Here is a 26,906-nt window from a genome sequence, read left to right on the forward strand (position 1 = left end):
TTGTAAAAAAAAAAAAAAAAAAAAAATGAAACACAAACACTTCAATTTGGAACAGACCTGAGACTGATGATATACAGCATGATTAAAAACAAAATAATCTTATTAGGTAATGTATTGCCACTTATATATATATATATACTTATATATAACTTTTTTTTGATAAAAAGTAGCTTTTAAGAAAACTTAGTAACTCTATTTAATTCCATTTCTCTTTTTAAAATTTTTATATTAACAAACCTTAAAATTTACCTGACTGAATAAATATATAAATCCATTACTCCAAACATTGAGATTAAATAAAAAAATCAGATGAGGCAAAAAAAATCACAGATGTGAGGCATCTGCCATAATGCTGTGTACAGTAACAGAGGCTTCTCTTAAGGGTAAACTTGTCTTAAGGCTCACTTAGCATTAATGTTGGATAAAAAAAACTATTCAGGACAAAAATCCATAATCCATAAACCTCAATCCATATTTTTATCCCTTTTTTTGGTAACATACAGCATACAACAAGTGCATGTCAGAGGTTAGGTCAACAGGGTGAGAGAGAAGCTTGTACTTCCTTTCGTGGTTTTCCTCCCAAAGGTAGGTCATGCCGTTCTCTGTGTCAGGAGAGCTGCAGTGATCCATGGACACATGAAGCCAAGGGTCTTTGATGAACTTTTCTGATTTCACGTTGACCTGCCACACAACTTTCAACACCACGTGACGTTGATCATTTTCAAGTGCCAAACTCTCTACTTTGCCAAAGAACACTAGAAAACACACAAAAAGACAAGATAATTTGATCAATGTGTAATAATAACAATTATAATAATAATTAAAAAATATACATTTTAGGTTACACCACAATAAAATGTTTAAGGAAATCACCTGTTTTATTGCACATATCTGGGATCAGGTCTGTTAGAGGTTTAAGCCTGTATTCTGCAAGAGAGCTGTTAGGCTTTGGTGTTGGTTTGAGATGTTCAGCACAGCAGCTCCACAGGGATGTGTTGAAGTAGTAATGCCCACAGCAATGGTGGTTTGGTTTGGTGTCATAAATTATAGAATTGGTTGAGGAGGAACAACAAGTTTGATTGTTATTATATTCCAGCAGATGGCTTCCACAGCACTCCCCACTTAAACGTGTAAGTTTGTAGAGATGACCTGAGCAGCATCTCAACAACTGGTTGTGGTGGTCATAGACTTCTGAACCACAACAGAAATTGCCTTTCATTTTGTTGTGGCTAAATAGAGAGAGAGAGAGAGAGAGAGAGAGAAGATAAAGCCTTGTTTACCAAGACAGCATGGGCAGAGACATACATAAAATCAGACTACAGGCCAAATATTGACTATTAGCTCTTTTTTAATGGTTTTGCCTGAAGGTACTAGATTTTCAGAATATATATATATATATATATATATATATATATATATATATATATATATATATATATATATATATATATATATATATATATATATATATATATCATAGACACACTCTCATAGAACACATTATAATATTTTTCATGTTTCTGCTGGAATATGATGAGGTGTGCTCTGATTGGCCAACTATACAGTGCATTGTGATTGGCTGAATGTCTTAAGCATTTGATGGAAATGTTATGCCCCTCACCATACTGTGATGACATGGGTCCCGCACAACATGCCGTCAAAACAATCAAATCCATTACAAACAAGGCATTTGTTGCATCCAGTGGGGACATAACTACTGATTATAATGACTTGCACTGTGTTATTACATGTTGTGTTGCATATCGTGATACATAAACATAATACCAGCATTTGTGATTGGACAAACGACAAACAACAAGCTCTGCTCTACACTACTCAAAACTTGCGTTTGATTCATTATGGCTGGGGAGGGGGCTCTTTGCTTGGTATCCGTACAAACACTGCACACTTCCCCCAGAATGGGTCGATGGTGAGGAGTCGGGGTGGTGGAGGGATGCTGAAAAACTAGAGAGAACGAATGTAAGGCTGGTATGATTATTTATAGTGGTTATGTCTAGTGTTGGTTGGATGGATAGTGTGGTTATTGCTAGTGAATTGGCCAAAATGATTATCTGCCCATGTTCCTCCCAAAATGTATTAATAAAACATAATGTTGTAGGCTACTCTCAAATGAAACAGTCCTCATCCTCTGAAAAATGCGTTGCACACATATTTCTTTTTTTCCAGAACAGTGATGCAAATACAACTTATTCACCCAACATAGTAAGCCCAAACAAAGTAGTTGTGCATTCACAACGAAAAACAGCTTCTCCACAACATGGCGCTGGTGGCAACAGAGAGAATACAAGTTACAAGTTATGGGGGCATATATTAGGAATACATGGAATACATAATTTATGAATAAATAAAGGATGGAAACAAATAATAGATATATTTGGAATATACTGCAAGTGCATTTAAAATTATTAATATTCCTTTATATTACAGGCTCTATTTAATTAATATTTTCAATTAATGTTTCACATGCTCACACTTGCATATAATTAGCTGAAGTATGATAGAGCATATTTGGCATGCTGTCCGGGGAAGGACTCCAAGCTTGGGAATGGTCCGATCCAAGAGAACCCCCCTCCCCATTGAACTGTAAAATTAACTCAAAGTAAGGAGATGTGGTGGAGGAGGAAACCTGATAAACCGTCAATAGATTGAGGTAAGTCAGCTGTATTTATACTATGGTGTTGAATAACTTGGTGTGCTCCACCAGTGTTGATTAGGAACTGAAGTATCTGATGCTCTCCTCCCGAACCTTGCTAATAAAACATCATGTACTGTATTAGAACTATTAAATTCTCATTTGTATATGCCCTAATGGGCACCTACAAACCTATGGTCTTTACAGTGTTAGTAACTGCATGATAAATAGTTGTGATGTGTAGACTGAAATACTTGTATTCACCTGTTTTACCTAGACATTTCAATTTACATGATCAAAGCTATTTAACCTTGTTTATTCATTTTTATCTGGCTAGCTTAAGAGCCTTTATTGGTCTAATATAATGTTATAAGTGTCGTGAGTTGAATTGGAGTTGAGTTGCATGCAAGTTGTTGAGTTGAAATGGATGAAGTGCTGATTATCACTTCAAAAGAGTGGTAAAAGCAGCTGCATGGTTTAATGAATTAGCATTGTTTCATTGGTTTGTTTCCATTGAGCTCCAGTAAAGCTGTGAAGATTAAAAGATAGTAACACTAGTGTAAACGAGTACAAAGATATTTATATCGCTCAAACCTTTTAGAGAATAATAGCATGGGCACCGCAAAGGAAGACTCTTTCTAGTGTGCATGTGTTGTGCACTTGTCGAGGGCTAATGTAATGTAATCTATTTTTTTCCATAAAAAAAACTAAGTATACTTTGGCCTTAATAACAAAGTAAAATGTGGGGGCATGGTTGGTTTCGTCAATAGGGCCAACAGGAAAAGTTCAGGTGCTCGTCAATCAATCAAGGTATATTTTTTCTTTCCTCCACAGACAATCACAGGCCCTCGCTATTCTTCGGACCATGGTACTTCAGCCCTGATTAGCCCTTATGTTAATCTGGGCCTGTGTATGGTGTCCAATACTCTGATTTGTGCTTTGCATTTATTCCATTCAAGTGCACACACACACACGTATATCAAAGTTTGGTATGTGTGGGCCTACCTGTGTCCATTACAGCAAATATGTGTGTGAGGATCAAAAGTTTTTCCTCCACAGCAGTGCTCACCAAGACGGGGACGAGCAAACATTTGGCAAATAGTGTTTGGTGGAGCATATATAACACCTCCAACACACTCTGACTGCTCAGGCACATTGAGATGAAGAATTCCATTACAGCACAGCACATTGTCATCTAACAGAGTGTAGAAATCTTTGCCACAGCACTGAAGGACACAGATAAACAGTAGGTTATTGTATGCAGAGTTATGAATACTGTATTCTGCAATCTCAACTTTAAAACTTTATAAGCACATTTTACTGAAAGTCATACTGTTCAGAGAAATCTCCAATTTATTGGAATTTCTATTCCTGCAAAGAAAAACCTTAGGTCAAAAAAGCAATACCTTAGTAAGTGTTGATGCCTTTTTATACAGTTTCCCTGAGCAACAGATAGTTTCCTGGGGGTTGTAAGGTTCCGATCCACACATAAATTCTAGAACAGAATGAATAAAAGTGTGTTATTTTTACTATAATATGCATACTATTACCATCATTTCCAATAATGATGAGAACGATTTAAGTTGGATACCTGAAAAATGTCAGGTTATGCAGTTATGAAGTGAAAAGACTATCAAAGGATACTGAAACTAACCTAATCACTGTCCAATCAAAAGAGATACATTTTATTATACAATGAAGGATGACAAGTGCTTTACCTGAGACTTTGGGGAGTGTGCTTGAAATTTCCAGTCATATATAAAATCAAACAAACAGAAAATTATATTATTATTATCTCTATTATTATTCTTATTAAATAGACCTCCACTGTAAGGGTATGTGTATATATATATATATAGAGAGAGAGAGAGAGAGAGAGAATTTATTGAAGTGGTACAGTCGTATTCCAAAAAATAGTCAAAGGTCATTCAGGACAAAAAAAAAACAGGATTTAAGGCTTGGAAATGTAGCAATGACATATACAAGACCTTACAATTCAATGACTGATTGAACCAGGCTTTTATTATGGGCAAACAATGAGACAGGGGTAATGAGACACAGGTGAAAACAATGAGTGCTGATGACTAAAAGATTATGAGGAATTAAGTCCATGCCCAAGTGGCAATGGTATGGGGATGGATTGCCCTCTGTTGGCTATGAAGGGCATTTCAGCTGGTGATCGTGACATTCATGTTAGAGCTGTAATCAGGTCTTAAAAGTTAGGCCCGACAGGACCCGAGCCCAACAAGTACATTTTGATTGACAGCTTTTTAAAATCCAGAACCCGTTTACAGCCTGACATTATTCAAATGTGCACACGCACACAGCTATTTTGCCTTTGTCAAAAATGAGTAATTTATTCATGTTTTAACCTAATTTATTAATAACTAACGTAGACTACACCACTTGGAAGTTGGAATAAAGAAACAAAGTAATTCCTCTGTGACATCATAACATATCGGCACTCTAAATAGGCATAGGCTCATTTAGCTTATGAATAGTCATTTTTAACAAATTAAGATACATTTTAAATTAAGATGGGTATTTGGCAATAACGAAATTAAGATAAAGGCTCCGGATTTGCTTCACCACTAGCAGCTGACATTTAATAAAAGAATAATGCCAATATTAGCGTATATACTCTGTCCACATTATGCATTTAACTTAAATGATTTAAGACTCAATGAATATTTATTTTTCATTTAAAAAAAACTTTATTAGCTACCTACTCACAGCGATTAGGCTAAGCCTACATGTTTTTGGAAAATGATTGAATCCACTGTAGATGGCTTCAGAGCATTCCTGCGCTCACTGATGGTGCATCATTATTCACTCATTATTCTCATTATAAACATGGTCAAAACTTTTCCACACCTCAGACTTTGCTTTAGTTGCTGGTGCAACCAAAACTTAATCGCCAGAGGCAAGCCTCCGTTACACCTACTCAGCATTCATTTCACATCTTTCTCACGCTAATCGAAACACATCACATGACCGCTCGTTTACCTCGCAAACCCGAGCGCGAGCCCGAGCCCGGCCTGAGCCCGCGTAAGATGATATAAATTATGCCCAAACCCGACCGTTCGGGCAAAGATAATTAATCTAATTTATGTTCCCTTTCCTTACTACACTTGTTGTATCGACGCTATGCTAAGAAGACCTTTTTTTCCGATACTGAAGCCTTTTTAAATAATTCAGTGTAACTGCACAGCCATTGGTTTGTTTAGTGAAAATAAAAACTCACAATCGCGGAGCTGAGCTGCACAATCCTATGGCCACGAGGCCCGCCAGATCCCACCAATATGGGCAGGGCCATCTGGCTATATAGTTGGGCATTCCGGCATAGGGTCCTTAGATTTCTTCTCCTTCAGCAACGACCACGATCTTTGCTCTACAAGACTCAAAGCCTTCACCGCTGACAAGCCTTGCAATGGATCAAGAACTCTCTGAGCAGTGCTCCAGCTCGGCTAGAGGCTACTCATTTTCCAAATGTAAGGGACCCCTCATCATTCTGGTGCCTCTTGTAATGAGCTCAGCTCAGTTTGCTCAGTTTTGCAACACATGTGCCTGGCAGTTTGAACCAAGGAGCAGGCATTCTGTCCTGGAGCAACATCTCCTAAGAAGAGTGGATGCTCCGTCTGCAAACAGTTTAAAGAATTTGGTAGATCTTTGAGAAAGCAGAGGTCGACCTCTTCACCTGAGAAGACAAATCTCATTGCCCAATTTATTTTCTTAAAAAATGACTGGCCCAACCTCCTCCATTATGCTTTTCTCCCGATTGCCCTGATACCCCTTAGGTTATTAGGTGAATCAGGGAGCAAGGACATAAGGTTCTCCTATCTCCGGTTAACCCACTATGGATGCACCAACATTGGCTCTCAGAGCTGTCTTGTTGCAGCCTCGTGGCCCATTCCCCTGAGGCAGAGGTCATCCGGTCATGAAGCAGAGACTTTCCCCTTATAGAGCCAGATGGCTCCAACCATATTGGCAGGTTCTGGTGGGCTTCATGGCTTTGGGCTTGTGGAGCTCTGCTGACTTGACATCGGTTTGTTTTTAATTATCACACATGAACCAATGGCTATGGATTTATACTGTATTATTGAGGGCTTCAGTATCTGAGAAAAAATACTTTTTTTTCCCATACCGTGTAGTGACACAGTATTCGATTTCCACTGTTAATCAGTGTAAACTTTGGGTTGCTTATTCATTCAATCACAAAAGAGGGGACACATTTTCAATATTCTGATACTTTTGCATTAAAGAAAAGCGGAGAATAGATAAAGTGTTTACTTATGTTGTCTGTACCTTGGAGGTATAGCATTAGGTGTGTGTGTGTGTGACTCACCAGGTGGGACAAGAGCCTTGCTTGTATTCTGAATCTGAATCTGTGAGAATAAGATCCACATTATAACCTACTAAAACAAATGGCAAATCTATTACTGTTTAACTAAAAACACATGAATATATTACAGAGTAAAATATGTCTTTGTTCCACTTTTTAGTCACTTGCACCACTTTTATTTAATTATTTATCTAGTAATCAATGTAAGAGCTGTATACACACACCTGTTACTTTTGGACAGCAAGTTTCATTATAAGGCTTTATTTCTAGTGTAAGGTCAGTGTAGCAGTAGTGAGTTGTCATGTCAAACGTTTTATTGCCACAACAAGAATGATTTTCCTTCAATTCAAGTATTATGTCATCACAACACAAATGAGTCGTTGTCAGGTACATGACTGTAAATAAGTGAAAGAGAAAACTCATCATAAAAGAAGTCATCCTTGATCTAATAGTATAAAGATCAATAAATCTCAAATCAAAATTTTGCATGCAAAAATGTGTCAAATCTGAACAATGTGGCTGTAAAGCTGCATGAAGTACATCAGCTACCTTTGCCACAGCATTTTGCATGAGTGCTGTTTCGAGTCAGAATCCTGCCACCACAGCAAATCTCATTAAGGGGATTGTAAGCTACAGAATCACAGCAGTCAGCCACCAGCTGGCTTAATCCCAGAGTAACATTTCCTGCAACACAATGAAATATGTGTTCAATCATTGCGTAAGTCCTAAACTTGCGGTGAATCATATCCTCTACTTTCAGTGACTCAGCAACCACAAACTAACAGCTTCAAGTGTATATCCTACCATTGCAGCAGGAACTTTCCGAGATCTTGTAAGACACATTTCCACAACAGTGCAGATGTTGGCTGCCTTCCATCTCTCCACTGAAACCTGCATTGCTGCTGACATTATAAAGACATATCACTCAAATGATCCTTTTACCAAATCATTTTGTTAATTTAATGTTAATGTAGATTTATGATAAAAATGCATATGTAAAAATAATACAAATCCAAAAACTCTTATAATGGTGTTGAGAGACTCACTGGCTCCCTTTGTCGTGATGGCAAAAATCTGAGGAACAAAGAGATGATCCATTATGACAAGTAGTTACTAGTCTCCTGTGGACAAAAATGATAGCAAGCTATGAGTTCTGACATTTAAGTCTAACTCAATCTGACATTGGTTCTCTCTTGTATTGGCAGCCAATGAGCTCGCTGTTCAACATTAAAATATATGACTAGAGCTTGCTGTAGTAGTGCAGCTTGCTTCAGAAACTCTCCACATATTCTATGGGGTTAATTAATGTATGTTATATGTGCAGCAGCAATATTTCTAACATGTTCACAGAAGCATGTTGTGGATGTATTGGTAATAGCAAGTCTCAGTACTAGTTCTGCCACAGTAGCAGCAGCGTAGCATATCTTTTCTGCAACACTGGTTTTACATACCTTACTTACCATTTCAACTTCCTTACATGCAGATTTGAACTGCTAAAACATGCCTAAAACATCCATGCGTGTGAGAAGGTGAAATCTCAAGGGAATGATCAAATCGATGCAAATATGCGCACGTGTTTGTTTGTTCGATTGACTTGAAGCGTCGCTGCGCACAAATAAAAAAAAAACAAAAACAAAGTGCGCCACAATGCTCCAAGTCAAACGAATGAACAAACACGTGAAAGCGATTCGAAAGCATAAGGAGCCGTCTGCTCTGCTCTTTATAGCTCTCATGAATGTTAAACAACAATCAACCTGCACAGTGCAAATAGCCAAAACCTGGATATTTTAGGCAACATTAAAATCCTGGCTGGGACGTGTCCCGTATGAACGGCGCATATGGTCACCCTAATACTAAGTATATATCAAACAGTCTGTAACAGAAAATGCAACAGTGGTAACATGTTTACTCACACTTATGTGTTGCGACATTACTATTGGATCCACTCTAGTCTCTAGTTCTGAAAAACTTGTATTATATGGTCTTGTTTAAAAATGAATCTGTAGCAAAGTAAGCAAACATTCTGTGTTTTTAACTGACATGATTGCTCATTTTAACCCATGTTTACACCGGACGTGAGTGGTGTAAAGCGACTTGACAACAGAACCAATTACAATTGGCAATTCTGTCCGTTATGGATAGAGCACGGATTGGCACAACAAATCTCAGACACTAAACTGGTCATCCCACTCTATTTCCAACATTCAAGCATTCGCACCACCTCTGACCTGAAAGAGAAATTGATTTGTGACATGATGCAGCAATGTTTCAATAACTTGATCTGCCCTTCATCTAAGGAAATCACTTTATTTTTACTGATGTCATCATAATGACTTGAAATAAAAAGATTAGGAGCACACAATTTATTCTTTTTCTCACTTTCCATCTGGCTACATTCTAGTATGTAACACCCACTTTTCACAATTCCTGAGATGCAGGAATTTTTCTTTAGTAAGAAAAAGAGGTTATGAACCACATTCCATGTTGACTTTAAAGGATCATAATTAGCTAACAAATATACACTGTAAAAAACAAAAAACAACAACAAAAAAAATCCAACAGTAAAATACTGTTATTTCAATAGACAGTTTAATCCTGTAAATTAACAGACAAAGGCCCATAGATTAATCACTTGCAGTAAATTTGCAGCATGTAACTGTAAACCCGTTAGCGGTAAACAAGATCACTGCACAACTCGCCTCTTGCCTTCACCTCTGTTGTATTAAAAGGACACGGTTCAAGGTAAGTTTGTCTTTTTGTTGTTACTTCACTATGTTTCCCCCAACTTGTAAAATCACGTCTTTTAAGAGGTATTTGTAATTGTGCTAATTGATGTGAATTGCTTTTTGCAGGCAGTTCTTAATGGGTCTGTTATTCAGTAGTTAGCTTTCTCCAACCTTCGATTATTACAGCGAATACTTTGCTTGGTTAAAAAGAGTACTTTGTATTATATATATTATTTCTGATTCATGATGCTAATTTTAGATACCACATTCATGCAGGGCCAGCCCGCAGCATAGGCCGTATAGGCAAATAAGGGCGCCACTCATCCGTAGGGGATTTTTTTTTTTTTTTTACATATATTTTTTTAAATAATAGGCTACTATTTAAAAACCATTAATTCGAAATACTACCAAATAAAGCAAAAAAAAAAAAAAAAAATTCTGGCTCTTCAATCTTCCCCCGCCCATCGAGTGCTTGAAGTGCGTCAGAAACAGAGCGCGCGCACGATCAGTTGTTGGTAATTTGTTGTGTAGCGTGCCCGACGCCGCATCCAATGTGGACTGCACTGCTTTTGTTAACACACAGCTCGTAGAAACGGGCCTGGCAGCTCGCGCCAGTTCTAGACACGGTGAAAGTTTCCTGATTGTGACGGAAGGCCGAATTTACATGACACATTCTAAATTAGCATAGTCTGCGATAGATACAGTGCCAAAAAGTAGAGAAGAGGATAAAGACAGAGGTAAAGAGATGTAGTGAAAGAACAATTTATTGCATAGGAGTAAGATACTATAATTTCATGGCAGTTATTTTTACCTTAAACTTAATGTTAGCAGTATTCTGAGTCCACAGAATGTGATTTTGTACAATCATGTCAGTTTTAAGACGCATTTTTTTATTATCACTTTTTTATTAATGATTTACTCTACAATTGTTCAGTTTTGGGGGGATACAGTACAGGCCAAAAGTTTGGAAACATTACTATTTTTAATGTTTTTGAAAGAAGTTTCTTCTGCTCATCAAGCCTGCATTTATTTGATCAAAAATACAGAAAAAATGTAATCTTGTGATATATTATTACAATTTAAAATATTTTTTTTTTTTCAATTTATTATACTTTAAATTTATTTTTGTGATGCAAAGCTGAATTTTCAGCATCATTACTCCATTCTTCAGTGTCACATGTGAAAACCAGTCTATCACATGATCCTTTAGAAATCATTCTAATATGATTTATTATGTGTTGGAAACAGTTCTGCTGTAATGTGTGTGTGTGTATATATATATATATATATATATATATATATATATATATATATATATATATATATATATATATGCTAAATCATGAACACAATGACAGGGTGAAATGGGCTGTGATGCATGGGGCGCCAGGTAAAATCTTGCCTAGGGCAGCAAATTTGTCAGGGCCGGCCCTGCATTCATGCATGTAAATGTTATTCACTAAAGTCACACCATGCAATATAATACACGCAAAAAAAAAAAAAAAAGAAAAAAAAAAGTTTGATTTAATGGTGGTACTCGTATTTTATCTAGATTTACATGTAGGCCTAACGTATGCAAGAGTTATATTCAAAAAGTCGAAGAGGTCGTTACTGAAATGCAAGGCGGTGGCAGATATTTTTTTACTGCAAACAGGTAATAACCCGAAATAAATAGTTTTATTCTGTTTATCTTATACAGGAATCATTCACTGTATATAATGGTGTTTGTATTTTATTTTATTATTTTATTTATATTTCAGGGAACACATGATAGGAGAACATTGTTAGCCTGAATGCAATGTAAGTCGCTTTGGATAAAAGCGTCTGCTAAATGCATAAATTTAAATTTAAATTTTGTATTTTCAACATGGCAAACAACGCTAAGATTAGGTAAGTTTAACTACATGTATTCTTGCAAACTTTGTATGCACTCAAACATTACTATCTGTTCGTTTGTGAGACACATGCAAGTACACGTACATGTTTCCAATGTAACAATGGAACAAGATGAGGCTCCAAGTATGGAACAAGATGACAGTGCAGAAAGTGTTGATGAAGCACTGTTTTTGAGACATCTTGCTTTATTGTATCTTAAATTGCAATTTAAATGTCTACTTCCATCATCTGTAATTCAAACAATCATTAGTCAATTTCAAGAAATTCATGACATGAGTAAGGAACATCTGCTTTTCAAGTTAAGAGACAAATTAGCAGTATTACAGCTTCTTGAAAGGCATATACAGTATGTGCCATTGATGGTGTTTTGCGTAGTGATGACCTCTTCCAGACTTAAAATTCACACATACTTAATACTGACCAAAAACGATAAACTTACTTCAAAAATAATTTTAACCATGCAGCACCAGTTCCCTATCTTTCGGTCATTACGAGTTATGTCGAACGACATATGGGGTCTCACTTGGGAGGCCAATCATCTCTGAGTTTAAGAGAAAACGCCAATGAAAATTGGCTAGTGGATTTAACATACCTGAGCCACTCCCCGTGCCAACGGGTATAAATAGGGCGACAGGTGCATCCACTCATTAGATTTTTGCTTCGGAGCCGAGTGGTTGTATGAAAGCTGTTATACTCCACAAAGCCATTCATCGGCTGTGTCGGGAAGCTGTTCTGGTTGGCGGTACGGTGCAAACAGTGGTGTCCCTTTCAGCGATTCTCCTGGGCGCTTCAACTAAGAGAGCAGATCTACGATCACGTTGCATGTCTTAACTCGCCTGGGCTAGGTGTTCATATGGCTTGGTTCCCTACGGGTAATCACATATGTGTATGTGTATTCTTCCACGGTAAGGTTTCCCTCTTGGCAAACCCGTGTCTTCCCTTAACAGTCTCTGTCAGTCTCTTCTGGCAGCCGTTCCATGCCTACTCTAGGACCTGCCTCAGAGACCCCTTCTATATGTAGTACTGCCCCCTGGGGGGCAGTAATACATATTGAAGTACATGTCTCTCCACGTATCTCCACATGTCACCTCCCTACGGGTAGGATGTGGTCTCCGTAGCGACCTTTTTCTAAGGCTCGCTTCCCCTTTGTCTTGCCAAGCTGAAAGAATAAATAGGGAAGATTTGAAGCAATCTTTCTCTGAAGGTTGAAATCCCTTCCATTAACTTTATGTGGGCCGAACAGCAGCGTGGCCTTCTCCAGCAGCGATGTACTCACCCTTTGGCCCCTTCGGTACCAAGGTCAGTGAATTTGCGCTGGGGCTTTGGGAAGGTTATGACCTTAAGCGTAGCTTTTGTGGCATGCCAGGGCTTGTTGACAATTGCAGCGCCACAGGGTTGTGACGATGTTCAGGTTGTGGCGTTTTCCATAGGACCCCATATGTCGTTCGACATAACTCGTAGTGACCGACAGATAGGTAACGTCTCGGTTATGTACGTAACCCTCATTCCCTGATGGAGGGAACGGAGACGTTATGTCCCCATGCCACAACCTTGAACCGGTCGCTGTTGACGGGACACGTTCTCGGCTCCTCAGCGTAAAACCTAATGAGTGGATGCACCTGTCACCATATTTATGCCCGTTGGCATGGGGAGTGGCTCAGGTATGTTAAATCCACTAGCCAATTTTCATTGGCGTTTTCTCTTAAACTCAGAGATGATTGGCCTCCCAAGTGAGACCCCATATGTCGTTCGACATAACGTCTCCGTTCTCTCCATCAGGGAACGAGGGTTACGTACGTAACCGAGACGTTCTGGTTTGTCTTGGAGAAAATGAGACCAGCAAAGAATGCTTTGCACAATATGTTCCGAACAAAGAAACAATAAAGACACTGTTACATATTGAACATCACAAACAAATGTACTATAACGTTCCTTGTAAAGATCTTTTTTAGGACGTCTGGGTTGGCAACAGCATAATAGAAATTAGTTTGCTTAGAAATGACCCCTCATCTTTTGGCATAATTCTCTACCAGGATGCATTAGAAGTTTCCAACCCTCTTGGTTCTGGTAAAAAAAAAAAAAAAAAAAAAAAAAAAGGAACACAAGTTGCTCTGTGTATATCCTACCCTTAAAGACATCACTCCACATCATAGGTCTAGCACTGAACAGATGCAACTTGTTCTTATTTGCAGAGAGCAGGATTTCAAGTTTTTTGGGCAAGAAACTTTTTTTCCAATCACTCATCAAAGACCTCAAAGTTCTTGAGGTAGGTGATGTTATGTTGCCTGATGGGCAAGTTTTCTTGGGAACATTAACTGCAATTTGTGGGGACAACCTGGGCTCACATGACTGGTGCTTCAAGTGCAGTTGAAGAGATCAAATTTGACTCTTTGTTCCGTCACTTTGATGTATGCCCTCCCGGATTATCACACTGTCTTGGCCATGACATATTTGAAGGTGTTGCATCATATTATGTAGCCTTATACATAAAACACCTTGTGACAGTGGATAAGCAGTCCACTTACCAGGAAATAATCAGAGAATAAGTCAGTTCTCATACTTTGGTAGTGATCCTAATGACAAACCTGTTGAGGTTGCTCCGGGTGGGGATAAACTTAATGGCCATGCAGTGCAAAACTGGTGTTTACTTAGGATGCTTCCAGTTTTGATTGGACATAAGATTAAATGTCCAGCTGAAAATGAGGTATGGCAGCTTGTGTTACAGCTTCGACAAATAGTAGAGCTTATTTGTGCACCTGCTATTTCTGCAGGCCAGAAAGCCTACCTTGAAGTATTGATTCATAAGTACTTACATACTCGATGTAAAGCCTTTCCTGATCACACACTAAAACCAAATCAGCACTATATCCTTCATTATCCAGAACTGATTTTCCACTTTGGCCCTTTAATCCATTTATAAACTATGAGATCCGAAAGTAAGCACACACATTTCAAACAGTGTGTTCGAAAATCGCATAATTTCAAGAATCTCTGTCACACGTTGGCAGAGAAGCATCAGCTACTTCAGGCATACATTTATGCGGGCAACTTTTTCCCACCAGATAATGTTCTGGAAAAAAATCACAGAATTTAATTTTACGGAATACATTGAGGAGATCAGGAGGGCAGTTTCAAATTTGAATTTTGATGCGGAAAACACTGAGGTTGCCAAAGATATCATACTGCGAGGCACAAAATACAAAAAGAAAATAAAAAATATATCTGTTAGATTATAACTAGGGTTGGGTATTGTTTAGGCTTTATACCGATACCATACAAAACTATGGATAACATTAAAGAACATTACAAAATATTTAAAATAAATCCATAGCTTCCACACACTCCTTGGGGGGGGGGGGGGATTCCCATGCTAAACATGGACAAAGTTTCAAAAATTAAGTTGTACGTTCGAAGGAGTATTTTTGTTCCCAAAATACTCCTTCCGGTTTGTCACAAGTTTCGGAAAGTTTTTTCCGAGTATGGCTCTGTGTGACGTTAGATGGAGTGGAATTTCCATATATGGGTCCTAAGGGCACTTCTGCCGGAAGAGCGCGCACTCCCGTATAGCAGAGCACTGAGAGCACAGACATTCACTGATCAGAGAGAGAGCATCGCAAAATGTCACAAAAGAAGTGTGTTTTTGGTTGCTAGGGCAAGACAACCCTGCACAGATTACCAAAAAAAAAAAAAACAACATTAAGGGACCAGTGGATGGAGTTTATTTTTACAGAGCGTCAACGGAGTTGTGCAAGTGTTTTTGTTTGTTCCTTGGATTTCAAAGATGCTTGTTTTACAAACAAGGCCCAGTTTGACTCCGGATTTGCACATCGTTTATTTCTTAAGGATAATGCAGTCCCAATGAAAAAGGGTCACGATCATGTGTTGGAACCGCATGCGGTGAGTAAAACTGCTTCAAATATCTCTGTGTTGTTAACTTAGCTATCGGCGTGTAAGAACATCAAGTAAAAAACATGCGATGTTGTCATCAAACTGCACTTTCCACATGTACAGCTTAAAAAAAAAAAAAACAAGACGACATAGAGTGGAACTTAGTCATTTTCCAAAACCGCTAAGCAAATCTATAAAGTTTCAGTACATATCACATAGAGACGTCATTGCTGATGCTGCTCTTGTTAAATTTCAGCCTTTGGATCTGATTCTGGATCATAAATATACGCTGAATCTGACTGTTAGCCATGGTTTGTTTTGGTTGTTTTTTTCCTCACGGCAATGTCACAGCTTCCAAACGCTCTCAACGCAAAAGCTTACTCGCGCTCGTGATTCTTTAGCTCCACCCACACGTCACGCCTCCAGCCGGTCGTGTTTTTCCGGGAAAAATTGATACAGACTATCTTTCTCTTATGAATATAATAAAACTAAAGACTTTTTGGAGTTATGAAGGATGCAGTACTACTCTGTAGGTACTCAAGATTAACAGGATATTGAGTGAAAACGAGCATTTCACCTCCCCTTTAATAATTATCTAGTGAGGTTGTTGAATGCACTAGCAGTCTGACAACAGACTGCCTAAGACTAAGACTTCTGCACAGTAGTTTATGTATAAAGTATGTATAATTAAGTTAAGCATATTTAAATAAGTATAATTAACGTATGTATTCATATGTGTTAAGGGCTAGATTTTTGCTACAGGAAACAGCTGTAGTGTGATGAGTGGTGAACGCAGCAAAATTTTTTACAGTAGATGGGAAACCGATAGCTCCTTTGTGACCTTTTGTAAACTGTATTTAAGACAAAGAACTGTACAGATACAGATAAAAATAATAAATACATACCGTAATAAAGATGGTAGGATACGCTATGGGTTGCCAGGGGGAACGCCTTCAGAACTTGACAGAGGCGCGACTTAACATTCCAGAGCTTTTTAATTTTTGCACATTATTATTTAGGCGGGACCGAGACGGATCTACAAATACGAGAAAGAAAAGTAGGAAAGTAAAGCAATGCAACAAGGTAAGGCAAAAGAATAGAGACCTTACAGGAATGAGCTCACAACAAGCGCAAAACAACGGTATTTAGAGAAGCTCTCAGGGATCCAAAATATCAACCCATTCGAGCTCCCCGCAGCGGAATGGCACAGAGACCTGAACCATTTACCTCCACGCACATATATGGACATTGTGAATTAGCTTTTTTTTTTGGTTTAAGTTACTAAACAATACAGGAGTTTAAAAGCCACAAGTCTTTGGAAAGTTACGAGGCTTTCTGCTGAGGCTGGGTGCAGGACTTGGTAAGTTTCTTCTGATGCGTTTAGTGTGTTGTAATTACATTGCATTTGGTGTAAGTTTAGGTATTTATTTGTAATTTGATTTTATCCCAAGGATACATACTGTAACAGGTTTTTGTGTTGGGGGCTGCAAAGCGGACCAACCAGTTCTGGGTTGGCTAGGGTAGTTAAATGTGCGATTGCAAGATGTAAATGTCCTGGTTAGATTAAAATCATTAACAGTGTGAATACAAGGTGTATGAGATTCAGACGAGCCTGCAGACTAATGCTGTGTCCATTTCGGTAACCTTAAAAATGATTCCTTTGTTCCTATGTTTTCCATATGTATCGTGTGAGGTAATGGAGCAGTTTTTAATGCAGCAATGTTTTTGCAACAGCTCCAAGTCTCATGCACAGTGTATAGGTCACAATCCAAATCCGTTCACTTATTTATTTGTTTACTTTTAGACACGGCAACTGTTTGACCCTCTGCGCCACTGGAGCTGACTACTAAGCATTGTCTTTTGTAGTCTTGACTATCCGAAAATAACACGTTTGTTGGGTAATATGTATGTTTGCATGAATAATAAACAACTAATAAAATTATCCACAACATAAATATAGTATTAACAAACTCTAATGCAATAAATAGGGTATCATTTGAAAATGAGCATCCCTCCAAAAACATCTACATTTCTGTCTCTTTTCAAGTGTTAGAGTAGTTAATTAGTTGTATTTATAGGGGTTATTATAGCACAATTCTTAAATAAGGGGGTCATAATAGAACCCCCCTGGACCACACTAATTTTCAAAGCCTGGCTACGGCCATGAGTACCACTATTTTAATGATGTATTTACAACGTTTCTAGACCTTGACTGTGGTAGGACCCATACTGTCTATGCAGGGTCAGAAAGCTCTCAGATTTCATCAAACATATCTTAATTTGTGTTCCGAAGATAAACAAAGGTCTTATGGGTTTGCAGCAACATGATGGTGAGTGAGTAATGAAAGAATTTTCATTTTTCAAGTTACAGTGAACCAAGTTCAGCCTCTTATTTGTCAAGTTCAGCACGTGACAGTCAAGGTTGCATTTTCCTCAGAAACAGCCAAACCAAGTAACTCCTCTCCACATACTTTTATCATTTCCAACACATGGCCCACAACTTTCCAGGACCCAAGGGATCAAATGCCACCACAGATCCAATCGGCTATTTCTATAGGCAAGAGGCCTAAACCTCCAGAACGACCTCCACACTTTGATGTTCCTCACTCATGGCTATACACAGTTGATGAGGGGTGAATACATAGGGGTGACAAACAAAGAAAGTTACATTAATGTTTGTGTAAACATGATCCAAAGTTTTGTCACCTCTGGTGTGGGAGGAAACATGCTGATGGAATTTGGGGAGCACTGTCTTTAATTACGAGTGATTAAAATCACCGGTTAAAATAAAAGCAGCCTCCGGGTGAGCGGTCTAGTTGTTTACTAATAGCTGTGTGAAGTTTGTTCAAAGCAAGCTTGTCATTAGCATCTGGTGCAATATAGACTGCAGTTATTATGGTGGGAGTGAATTCACGCAGCAGATAAAAACGTCTACATTTAACCATGAGAAACTCTAGGTTAGCTGATCAGTGTCTCCCAACAATGACAATGTTTGGACAATGTTTGTTAACATAAATGCACAATCCACCGCCTATTATTTTGCCAGAGTCATGCTAACAGAGTTTGCCATCCAAAAGTCTCTTACTGTGGGTTATGAGAAGTCGTTACTCATCAATTTTGTTCACCAGTGACCGCACATTGGCAAGGAAAATGCTGGGTAAAGAGAGCCGGGGCGGTGTTAACTTTATCTTAGCTCTTAGACCTCCATGCTTCCCCCGACTTTGTTTACGATCTCGACACCACCTGCAAGCACTTCCGCCAGACAAGGGGTTGTACACCAGACGAGAAGCGCAGCGCTGCGTCGCATCTTTAAAAATTATTCTTTTAAATTCGAACACATTATTCTCTATAAGTTATGGCTGTGCCATTAATCTAAAAATCGGTTCGATTTCAGCCTCAAATGATCATGGAAATACAATAATCGAGATAAAACAATTATTGTGCCCCATTCTGCCCCATTTTTGCATGGAAATACAATAATCGTTCCTCCATAAAAGCCCAATTTCCAGAGCAAATCAGTAAAATCATGTAATATGGCATTTGCATAATGGGACATGCTTTATTTATAAAAGTATATTTATTCATGTTTTTAAAAGCTTGAAAGAGAATTTTAGCTGCTCCTCAGGAAGAGATATGCACTTAAGAGATGGAACAGAACATGAACATGTAAAGTCATCTTTTAGCTCAAGGTGCATGCCTAAACGCAAATACATGCAAAAATGTGTTAAAATTCTGTGCTTAGTGATTATTAATGTATACCTTCATCGGTCATGTAATAAGTGAACGTAAAGAGTTGAAAATGAAAATACATGTGTTACGGTAATTTGGATCCGTGCAGCTCTTAAAGGGTTAATTCACCCAAATATAAAAATTATGTCATTAATAACTCACCCTCATGTCATTCACAGTTTTAAGATATTTTAGATTTAGTCCAAGAGCTTTCTGTCCCTCCATTGAAAATATATTTATGGTATACTGTCCATGTCCAGAAAGGTAATAAAAACATCTTCAAAGTAGTCCATGTGACATTAGAGGGTCAGTTATAATTATACATTTTGGTTAAAAAATAGCAAAAACTATGACTTTATTCAGCACTGTCTTCTTTTCTGGGTCTATTGTGAGCACACTGCATTTTAGTGACATCCGGTTTGTGAACGAATCATTCGATGTAACCAGATCTTCTTTTTTTAACCGGCATGCACTGCTTCAAGTCAGACTGTGACCGGTTTGCGCAGTACTTCATGAAGTCGAACACACCTACTGCTCACGCATCTGAACCAAACTGGTTCTTTTGTTGATTTATTCTGAACGGATTCTGTGCTAATGTTATGAACGCGGGTAAACCGAAGGCTTTTTATTTGTATTTTATTTTATAAATAATCGTGATTACAATATTGACCAAAATAATCATGATTATGATTTGTCATAATTGAGCAGCCTATGAAATTACAAACACCGGCGGCGCCATTCGGCATCTGTCCGCGGCACCCAGCTATGACTACCGATGCTGTTCAAATTCTTGATGCACCACAGAGCGTCATCTGCATAATTTTGTATTAAATAACATATTTGTTTCAAACCATTGTTCATACATTATACCAATATACCACTGCTGCAAAATACTACTTACATTAACTGTACAGCTTGAATAAATGTTAACATAATTAAATGTATAATAAACGTAGTGCTTTTAATCTTTTCAATGATGTCGACAGCCACCTACTGGATTTACCAGGTCACAACCATCACAACACAATTCAGGTCATTTAAATAGCGGAGTAGCGGGCCGCAAAAGATGAAAAACGAATCAACAACAGAATTATTTGCAACCAACCATAGAATCTTCAAAGCCAAAAAGAGGAAGCAATAAACGTCGAGGAAGATAGGGTTTGTCATCGGTTTTTCAGGTAAGAATGTCTCATTTTCGATCTGAGGTAAAATGTTCAGTGAAAGTCCTTGAAAGTGTTAAGAAATAAGCATTCCTATAAAAAATATGTGACTTCTTTGTTTTTATTGAGCAAACAAATCAGTATTTTAGTAGCTACAACATTAGAAATGTTGAAATCGCTTATAATAATGCAAAACAATTGATGAATGGCAATCTAGATGATAGTCTAAATTAATAACACATATTCTTTTCATTAAATAACGTTCAAAACACATCTATTATCAATTAAAATAATATATGTATAATAATAATAATAATGATAAATTAAGTTAAATCTTATTCATCCTGCTGTTCATAGAATGTGCGCGTCAGGTGTGCGATACCTCGAGTTGTCCTACATGTGGTGCTGCGCGACGCTCCTCGTTCTTCTTCTTTTCAAGTTTAAAGAAAAGGCGGAACTTATAGCGATTGCCTTTTTCTTTGTTTTATTTTTCAACAGTTTTTATATATGTGAGAGTGTGTTTTATGTTGAATGTGAATGTATCTGCATGCTTACCATATGTTTGAGTGAAACTCAATGCAAATCAGCTCGATATCACTGTGTAATCACAGCTATTAAAGTGAACGCGACTATATGAATAGAGAGAGTGGATTATTGACTTTATGGCACATTTGTAATATTACCATCTGTATAATTGGCCATCAGCACAGCAGCAGTTATTTGCATTGTAATTCATTGTAAATGCTGCATTTCTAGCAATCTCAGGATTTTCTGTAATTGGCATACCAAGTTAAATCTTTTTTTTTTTTTTTTTTTTCAAATTATTCGTATTGTATTTTTCTAGTGCTCAAATAAATCACTTATATGATGTCTAAGTTTCTGTCTAGTGTTTTATAATTGAAAAAAAAAAAACTATACAGTGGTATGTTTAATGACTAAATAGTTTGTAGAAGCCTTCAATACAGTTGGTAAATATATATTTTTTTTATATTTGGGGGGTGGGGGAGACATACTTTCAGAAAAATGTTTGCAGGCTCAATTTTCATGATATCTTATTCAGATTTGAAATAGAAACTCATGAGACATGTGACTTTCAACCAATTACTTTTCTAGATTGCTCCAGGACTGATTTCATGTATTTCTATATCAAATAAAAAATATTGTGTGGTAAAAAACTAAAATATTTAAGTGTGGTAAAAAAAAAAAAAAAAAAAAAAAAATCAAGGCCCTTCAGTGTCTATAACTTTTACTATTTATTTTAAGTTAGCTAGAGCACTTTCAGCTGTGAGTCCCATAATGGATGGTGCTGGCTAACAGGTTAACCAAAAGTCCATCTGTGTCCATTTTAATTTGCTTACTGAATTTGATATACTGCATTCATTAGATATGTCTATGGAAGAATGTGGAAAGGCCATTCCTCAGTACTTCAAAAGCCTTGAGATTGCACACCTGGTCACCAAGCTTCTTCTGGCACATTTTGATGAGAGTGAAAAGTGGACTGATGGCACATGCAGATGTGAGTGTTTATTTAAATATTTTGTTTGTTTAATTTTACTTTAAGAGTGTAATTCAGAATTTGATGTTCTCTTTTAGGTTTTTGCGACTGCAGCTGATGTTGAGAAAATGCAAAATCAACCTGCCAGCCCTTGACTTATTCAGCGTGGTCAGTATGTCACAGCTAATGCTGGTAGGCGGTTGCAAAGGCATGACTTTTAAAAGAAAGATTGACTCAAAATTGAAAATGTTCTCATAATTTACTCACCCTCAGGCCATCAAAGATGTCTATGACTTAATGTTTCATCAGAACACAGTTTTTGTTTTTGTTTTTGAGAAGGAAATCCGGGTTTTGCAGATGCATTATCTGGTGCCATCACATTTACAGTCAAAACAAGAGATTAAAGGTAGAATGACCATAAGCTACATGTCTCCAGTTAATCAGGTAATGTCTTCTGATTTGAAGCTCTGTTTGTATATAAAACAATCCATAAAGAAGACCATTAAATTAAGTGAATTATCAGTAAATTTTCATTTATGTCTAAACTATTAGTTTAGACATAAATGAGAATAACTGGGAACAAAGACATCCTGAGAACTATTTATGATACAGTCTAACTGAGAATTTAAAAAGATGGATGATTACCCTTGAGGGCCGCGTCAATTGTGAGGGTGATTTCTGACTGCAGTAGCAACAATGTTTGCAATGTACTACGTCTTTAACCTTCCGTATCCAGAGGAGGCATGTGGCACATTGGAATTCATTCAAAGGTATTTTATTCACCTTTTACTGTGAACTGTAAATTGCTTTTTTCCCCCTTTTATTACTCCATAATTTCAGCAAGTATATATTTAATCCATTAATTAAACTAAAAAAGTTGTCTTTTAAATTTTACTATTCATATAAATGTATATTTATTAATACCCTTAGACGATTTGTCAGGATAAACCCTGAAAAAGGCTTGAAGACCAGCAGAGGCAAAGTCATTTAGAAGAAAACTCGAATGCTACTGTCAACCCCAAAGCTGCATCCCTCTTAAAGAACCTCATCGATTTCGAATGGGATTTTGTCTAGGTAACTAAATTTAATTGCTCCCTACCACTTACTTTTTCAGTGATAAGTGTATATTAACCCTTTGGAAATGTTTGTTTTTCTGCATTAATATTACCTAAAATTAAATTGCATCTGATCACAAGCATAGACAAAACACTAGGTGCTTCAGCTAAACATTCAGAGTGCTATGGGAAAGATATGATTACCTTGTTATCTTGATGACCCACAACTTTTTCTATTTGTTTTTGTAATAGTAGTTCATGAGTCAGGACTGGAATAATTTTACAGTTCTGTTTAAAGGCATAGTTCACCCAAAAATGAAAATTCTGTCATAATTTACTCACATTCATTTCGTTCAAAACACGTAAGACCTTCGTTCATTTAGGAACACAAATTAAGATATTTTTGATTAAATCACTGACCCTCCATAGATAGCAAGGTTACTACCACAATCAAGGCCCAGAAAGGTACCAAGAATGTCAACAAATTAGTCCATGTGACATAAGTTTGTTTTTTTGCACAACACAAAGTATTCTTGTAGCTTCATAAAATTACGGCTGAACTACTGATGTCACATGGACTAATTTGTAGATGTTCTTGGTACCTTTTTGGACCTTGATAGTGTTATTAACCTTGCTGTCTGTGGAGGGTCAGAGACCTCTCGGATTTCATCACCAATATCTTCATTTGTGTTCTGAAGATGAATGAAGGTCTTATGAGGTTAGAACGACATTAGGGTGAGTAATTAATTACATTTTTGTTTTGGGGTGAATTATCCCTTTAACTGGTCAAGAATAACAAATGACCCCTTAACCTCTATTACAAAAAATAAAATAATGAGTAAACAAAACATCTTACAAATTTAACGTTTTCCAGTTAAAAAGTAAAGCTTAGTAAAGACATGGTAGATTATGATTGTCTGTTGTAAGCTTAAAGACATAGTTCACATAGTTCAGAATAATGAGAATTATTTCATAATTATCTCACCCTGATGCCATCATGGCAACCAGATAGACATAAATAAGGGTTTTTAATGAAATAATCCATCCATGAGAGTCCATAAAATACCTTTAAATGACTGCCACTAGTTCAGTGCTTCAAAAAAAAGTGTGACCCCATCAGATAAATCAAAGCCAAACCATAGGCATGTGTGAGTAAAATACTAATAAAATAACTACAAATACTAAGTTAACAATAAATTATTGCTTTCGGTGTACTGTCAAATAAGCACTTACTGTAAATTGACGTAAATGCATTGTGAAGCTTACATCCCAAGCACAAAGGACTGGCACAAACGTCACAAGGCACTTGCATCAGAAGAAATTATATACAGTTAATAGTTAAAGAGTTATTTTTTCACTGCTGTTGTTTTGCTTCACATTAATGTCATGATCACTGTTCATGATTTTTAGATGTGAAACGAGTATCAGCCATTTTATGAACATCACAGCTTTTGTGTTTATCTTAAAAAAAAGTAATACACTGAGCATATGAGTAAATTCTGAGATTTCTTTAAGTGAACATTGTTTTTCTCTGTACCTGTGTCTGTTATGAAGATCAGATGGCATTTTATGACCAATCAATGCAAAAAAATAAAAATAAATCAACTAATTTCGAAGGGTTCGCTTGGCTTTACTTCCCACTGTGCTCTCAAACGTACCCACTCAGCATAAACATTTATTCATGCACAATCCCCAACAGTCTTGCATTATCCACATATGCACACCTACAATACACAGATTCTCAGTCACTTATTATTCACTCCTTTCTGGCTAACTAGAAAACCCTATCACTTTTACACACAGCTGAACTGTCTGGTCTTGTCTTGACCAGCTGTTCTGTTAAGATTGTGTTTTGTCAGTTTTTCCTCCTTTACTGTAACAAAATATATATATCAAAAAAAGTTAATTAACTAGCATATTAATTTTCAAAAAAATTTGTACAAAGTTTTTCCAGAGTGTATGAGCACTAGCTTTTGCCATGTGCTATATTTTGTCACTAACATTTCTAAATGTTTTTTCTCTCCAGACACAGATGTCCTCTCAGGCCAGAGGCATCGGAAGCTGGAGTGAGAAATGTTTTGCCTCGTCAAAGGTTTTTTTCAGCTATTGGTTTGGTTAACGTGTTCCTCTCAGACTTGCACTTAGTGTCGTGCCAGATTAAAAAAAAAAAAAAAAAAAAAAAAAAAAAGAAAAAAGTGGAGTGTTGGCTGTTTTTTTTCTCTTCTCTCTCTCTTTTTTTTTACCCAGTGGTTCCTTTAATTACTATAGCACTTTTTGCCTGTGACATTGCTTTTATTGTTAAACATACTGTAAAATGTTAATACTGTTAAAATATTGTAATAACAGCAAGTTTAACAGTTCCTTTAGTTTTTTTTAACAAATGGCAAATAAAGCACTATATCAGTCTATTTCTGCTTTATTTTTTTCCATTGAGTAAGTATGCTAGAGATGATAGCATATCAGACAGTAGAGTAAATAGAAAATAACTTGTATTATATTCCACAATTATAACTGTAGCCATTACTCTGAAATTACAGCACAGTTTTAAAATGTAAAACAGTAACGAAAGTGTAGAATTATGAGAAATTGCTGGAACCATTGCTTCCAGTACTTCACTGTGAAATTAAAGCACAGCCGTAAAACAGAAAACAGTATTTAAACTGTAAAATGAGAGTACATAGCTAGAACCACTTCTCCCAGTATTTTACTGTAAATTTATGGGGAATCTTTTTACAGTGTATGAATTTTTGTTTTCTGTGGAACACAAGAATATATTTTTGACTTTTTTTTTTTTTTTTATCCATACAAAGGAAGTTATTGAATGAATAAACAATTTGAACTATTTTACACAGAAGTTTGACATAAGGGTTTATTTTTTACAACGATAAGTAAGTTATGAAAGGGATTGTAATTTTTGGTGAACTATAAGCTACCTTTAACCTAAAACCATGAGAATTTGTATTTGTATACTTTCCCCTTATGCCCTTTTAGTAAAAAAAAAAAAAAAAATCCAATTTCTTAATGGTTCTGAGAGTGCGTCTATCTACTAAAGACCACTTTTGCAAAACTTAGGCCTACTACAAATGGGGCCCACATAACTGCAAAAACTGCCTAATACATAAAAGCACGAAAACAACAACAACAACAAACAACAACAACAAAAACAGTCAACAGATTGCATTAAAAAATAAATAAATGTGGTAATAAGAGAAAAACTAAAAGAAAAAAAACTTTGCATTGGTTAACTTTTTTGTGGTAAAAGGGTGGTTTATAATTGTCAAAGATAAAAAAAATGAATTGTTTGAAAAGGGTGTAAGAAATTAACTCAGCAGTACATTCAACAAAAAAGTATATGTAAAAAAAAAAAAAAAAAAAAAAAAAACCTTGCATGCAAACACACAGAGTTTGTTCATCTAACTTGTAACTCCACACCAGTGGTATAAATATAGAAATATTTAACAACAAACTGCTCTATATAAAACATTACTGTTAGTATTAGGCTCATTCAATTGTCAGTTGTAATGACACTTACAACAATTGGTGACACTACATAAAACTAGTAATAGTAAATATCTAAAGTATAATTATAATGTTTCCTTACCTTGTGCAGAGTATGTGGCAAACATACACAATAATGTCACTACACCTTCTATAAAAAAGATACAAAGTTATAAAATATCACTTAAAAATAATACAAATAAACTTACAATATATGCAACCCAGAACTTTAAAAATGTGCTTTCGTACTTGCAGCTGGTCTGTTGATCTCCATTGTGTATTCCTATTCAGTGGAGCTTGAAGATTCCAAGGATGAGAATTTATGTACCCCAAAATAAAACTTTTCCTCCGCCTCTTCAGGTTGCATCATAGTAAGGAGGGACCACAGGTTGTGATGCCAAAAAGCATGTGAAAGAAGTAACATGTATGGACCTGATAATACAGTGAATCAATTCATTCTACAG

At 36.7% G+C, this 26,906-nt stretch overlaps 1 protein-coding gene across 2 annotated transcripts; it reads right to left on the reverse strand.

The window, feature by feature from the left end:
• Nucleotides 1-26,906, reverse strand: LOC127934035 (galaxin-like). Of its 2 annotated transcripts, none has more exons than XM_052531219.1 (12): nucleotides 26,692-26,906; nucleotides 26,546-26,593; nucleotides 8,042-8,069; nucleotides 7,800-7,894; nucleotides 7,545-7,679; nucleotides 7,220-7,390; nucleotides 6,999-7,038; nucleotides 4,372-4,391; nucleotides 4,060-4,148; nucleotides 3,659-3,879; nucleotides 874-1,229; nucleotides 1-755 (listed from the first exon to the last, which is right to left on the reverse strand). In XM_052531219.1, exons 1-12 carry the CDS (start codon nucleotides 26,714-26,716, stop codon nucleotides 478-480), a joined length of 1,506 nt encoding a protein of 501 aa, XP_052387179.1. In that variant the 5' UTR covers nucleotides 26,717-26,906; the 3' UTR covers nucleotides 1-477. The 2 variants fall into 2 exon arrangements, with proteins under 2 accessions (XP_052387179.1, XP_052387178.1); XM_052531218.1 differs by having other exon boundaries at nucleotides 7,800-7,897.

The sequence above is a fragment of the Carassius gibelio genome, chromosome A18 (genome assembly GCF_023724105.1).
Source record: "Carassius gibelio isolate Cgi1373 ecotype wild population from Czech Republic chromosome A18, carGib1.2-hapl.c, whole genome shotgun sequence".
NCBI lineage: Eukaryota > Metazoa > Chordata > Actinopteri > Cypriniformes > Cyprinidae > Carassius > Carassius gibelio.

What these genes read in the sequence shown, in the direction of transcription:
- LOC127934035 (XM_052531218.1), bottom strand. Translation starts at nt 26,716, where the DNA reads ATGGAGATCAACAGACCAGCTGCAA. An exon ending in CACACTCCCCAAAGTCTCAG is followed by an intron (nt 4,149 to 4,371) that starts GTAAAGCACTTG and finishes ATTCTGTTCTAG; the next exon opens with AATTTATGTGTGGATCGGAA. An exon ending in AGATATGTGCAATAAAACAG is followed by an intron (nt 756 to 873) that starts GTGATTTCCTTA and finishes TGTGTTTTCTAG; the next exon opens with TGTTCTTTGGCAAAGTAGAG.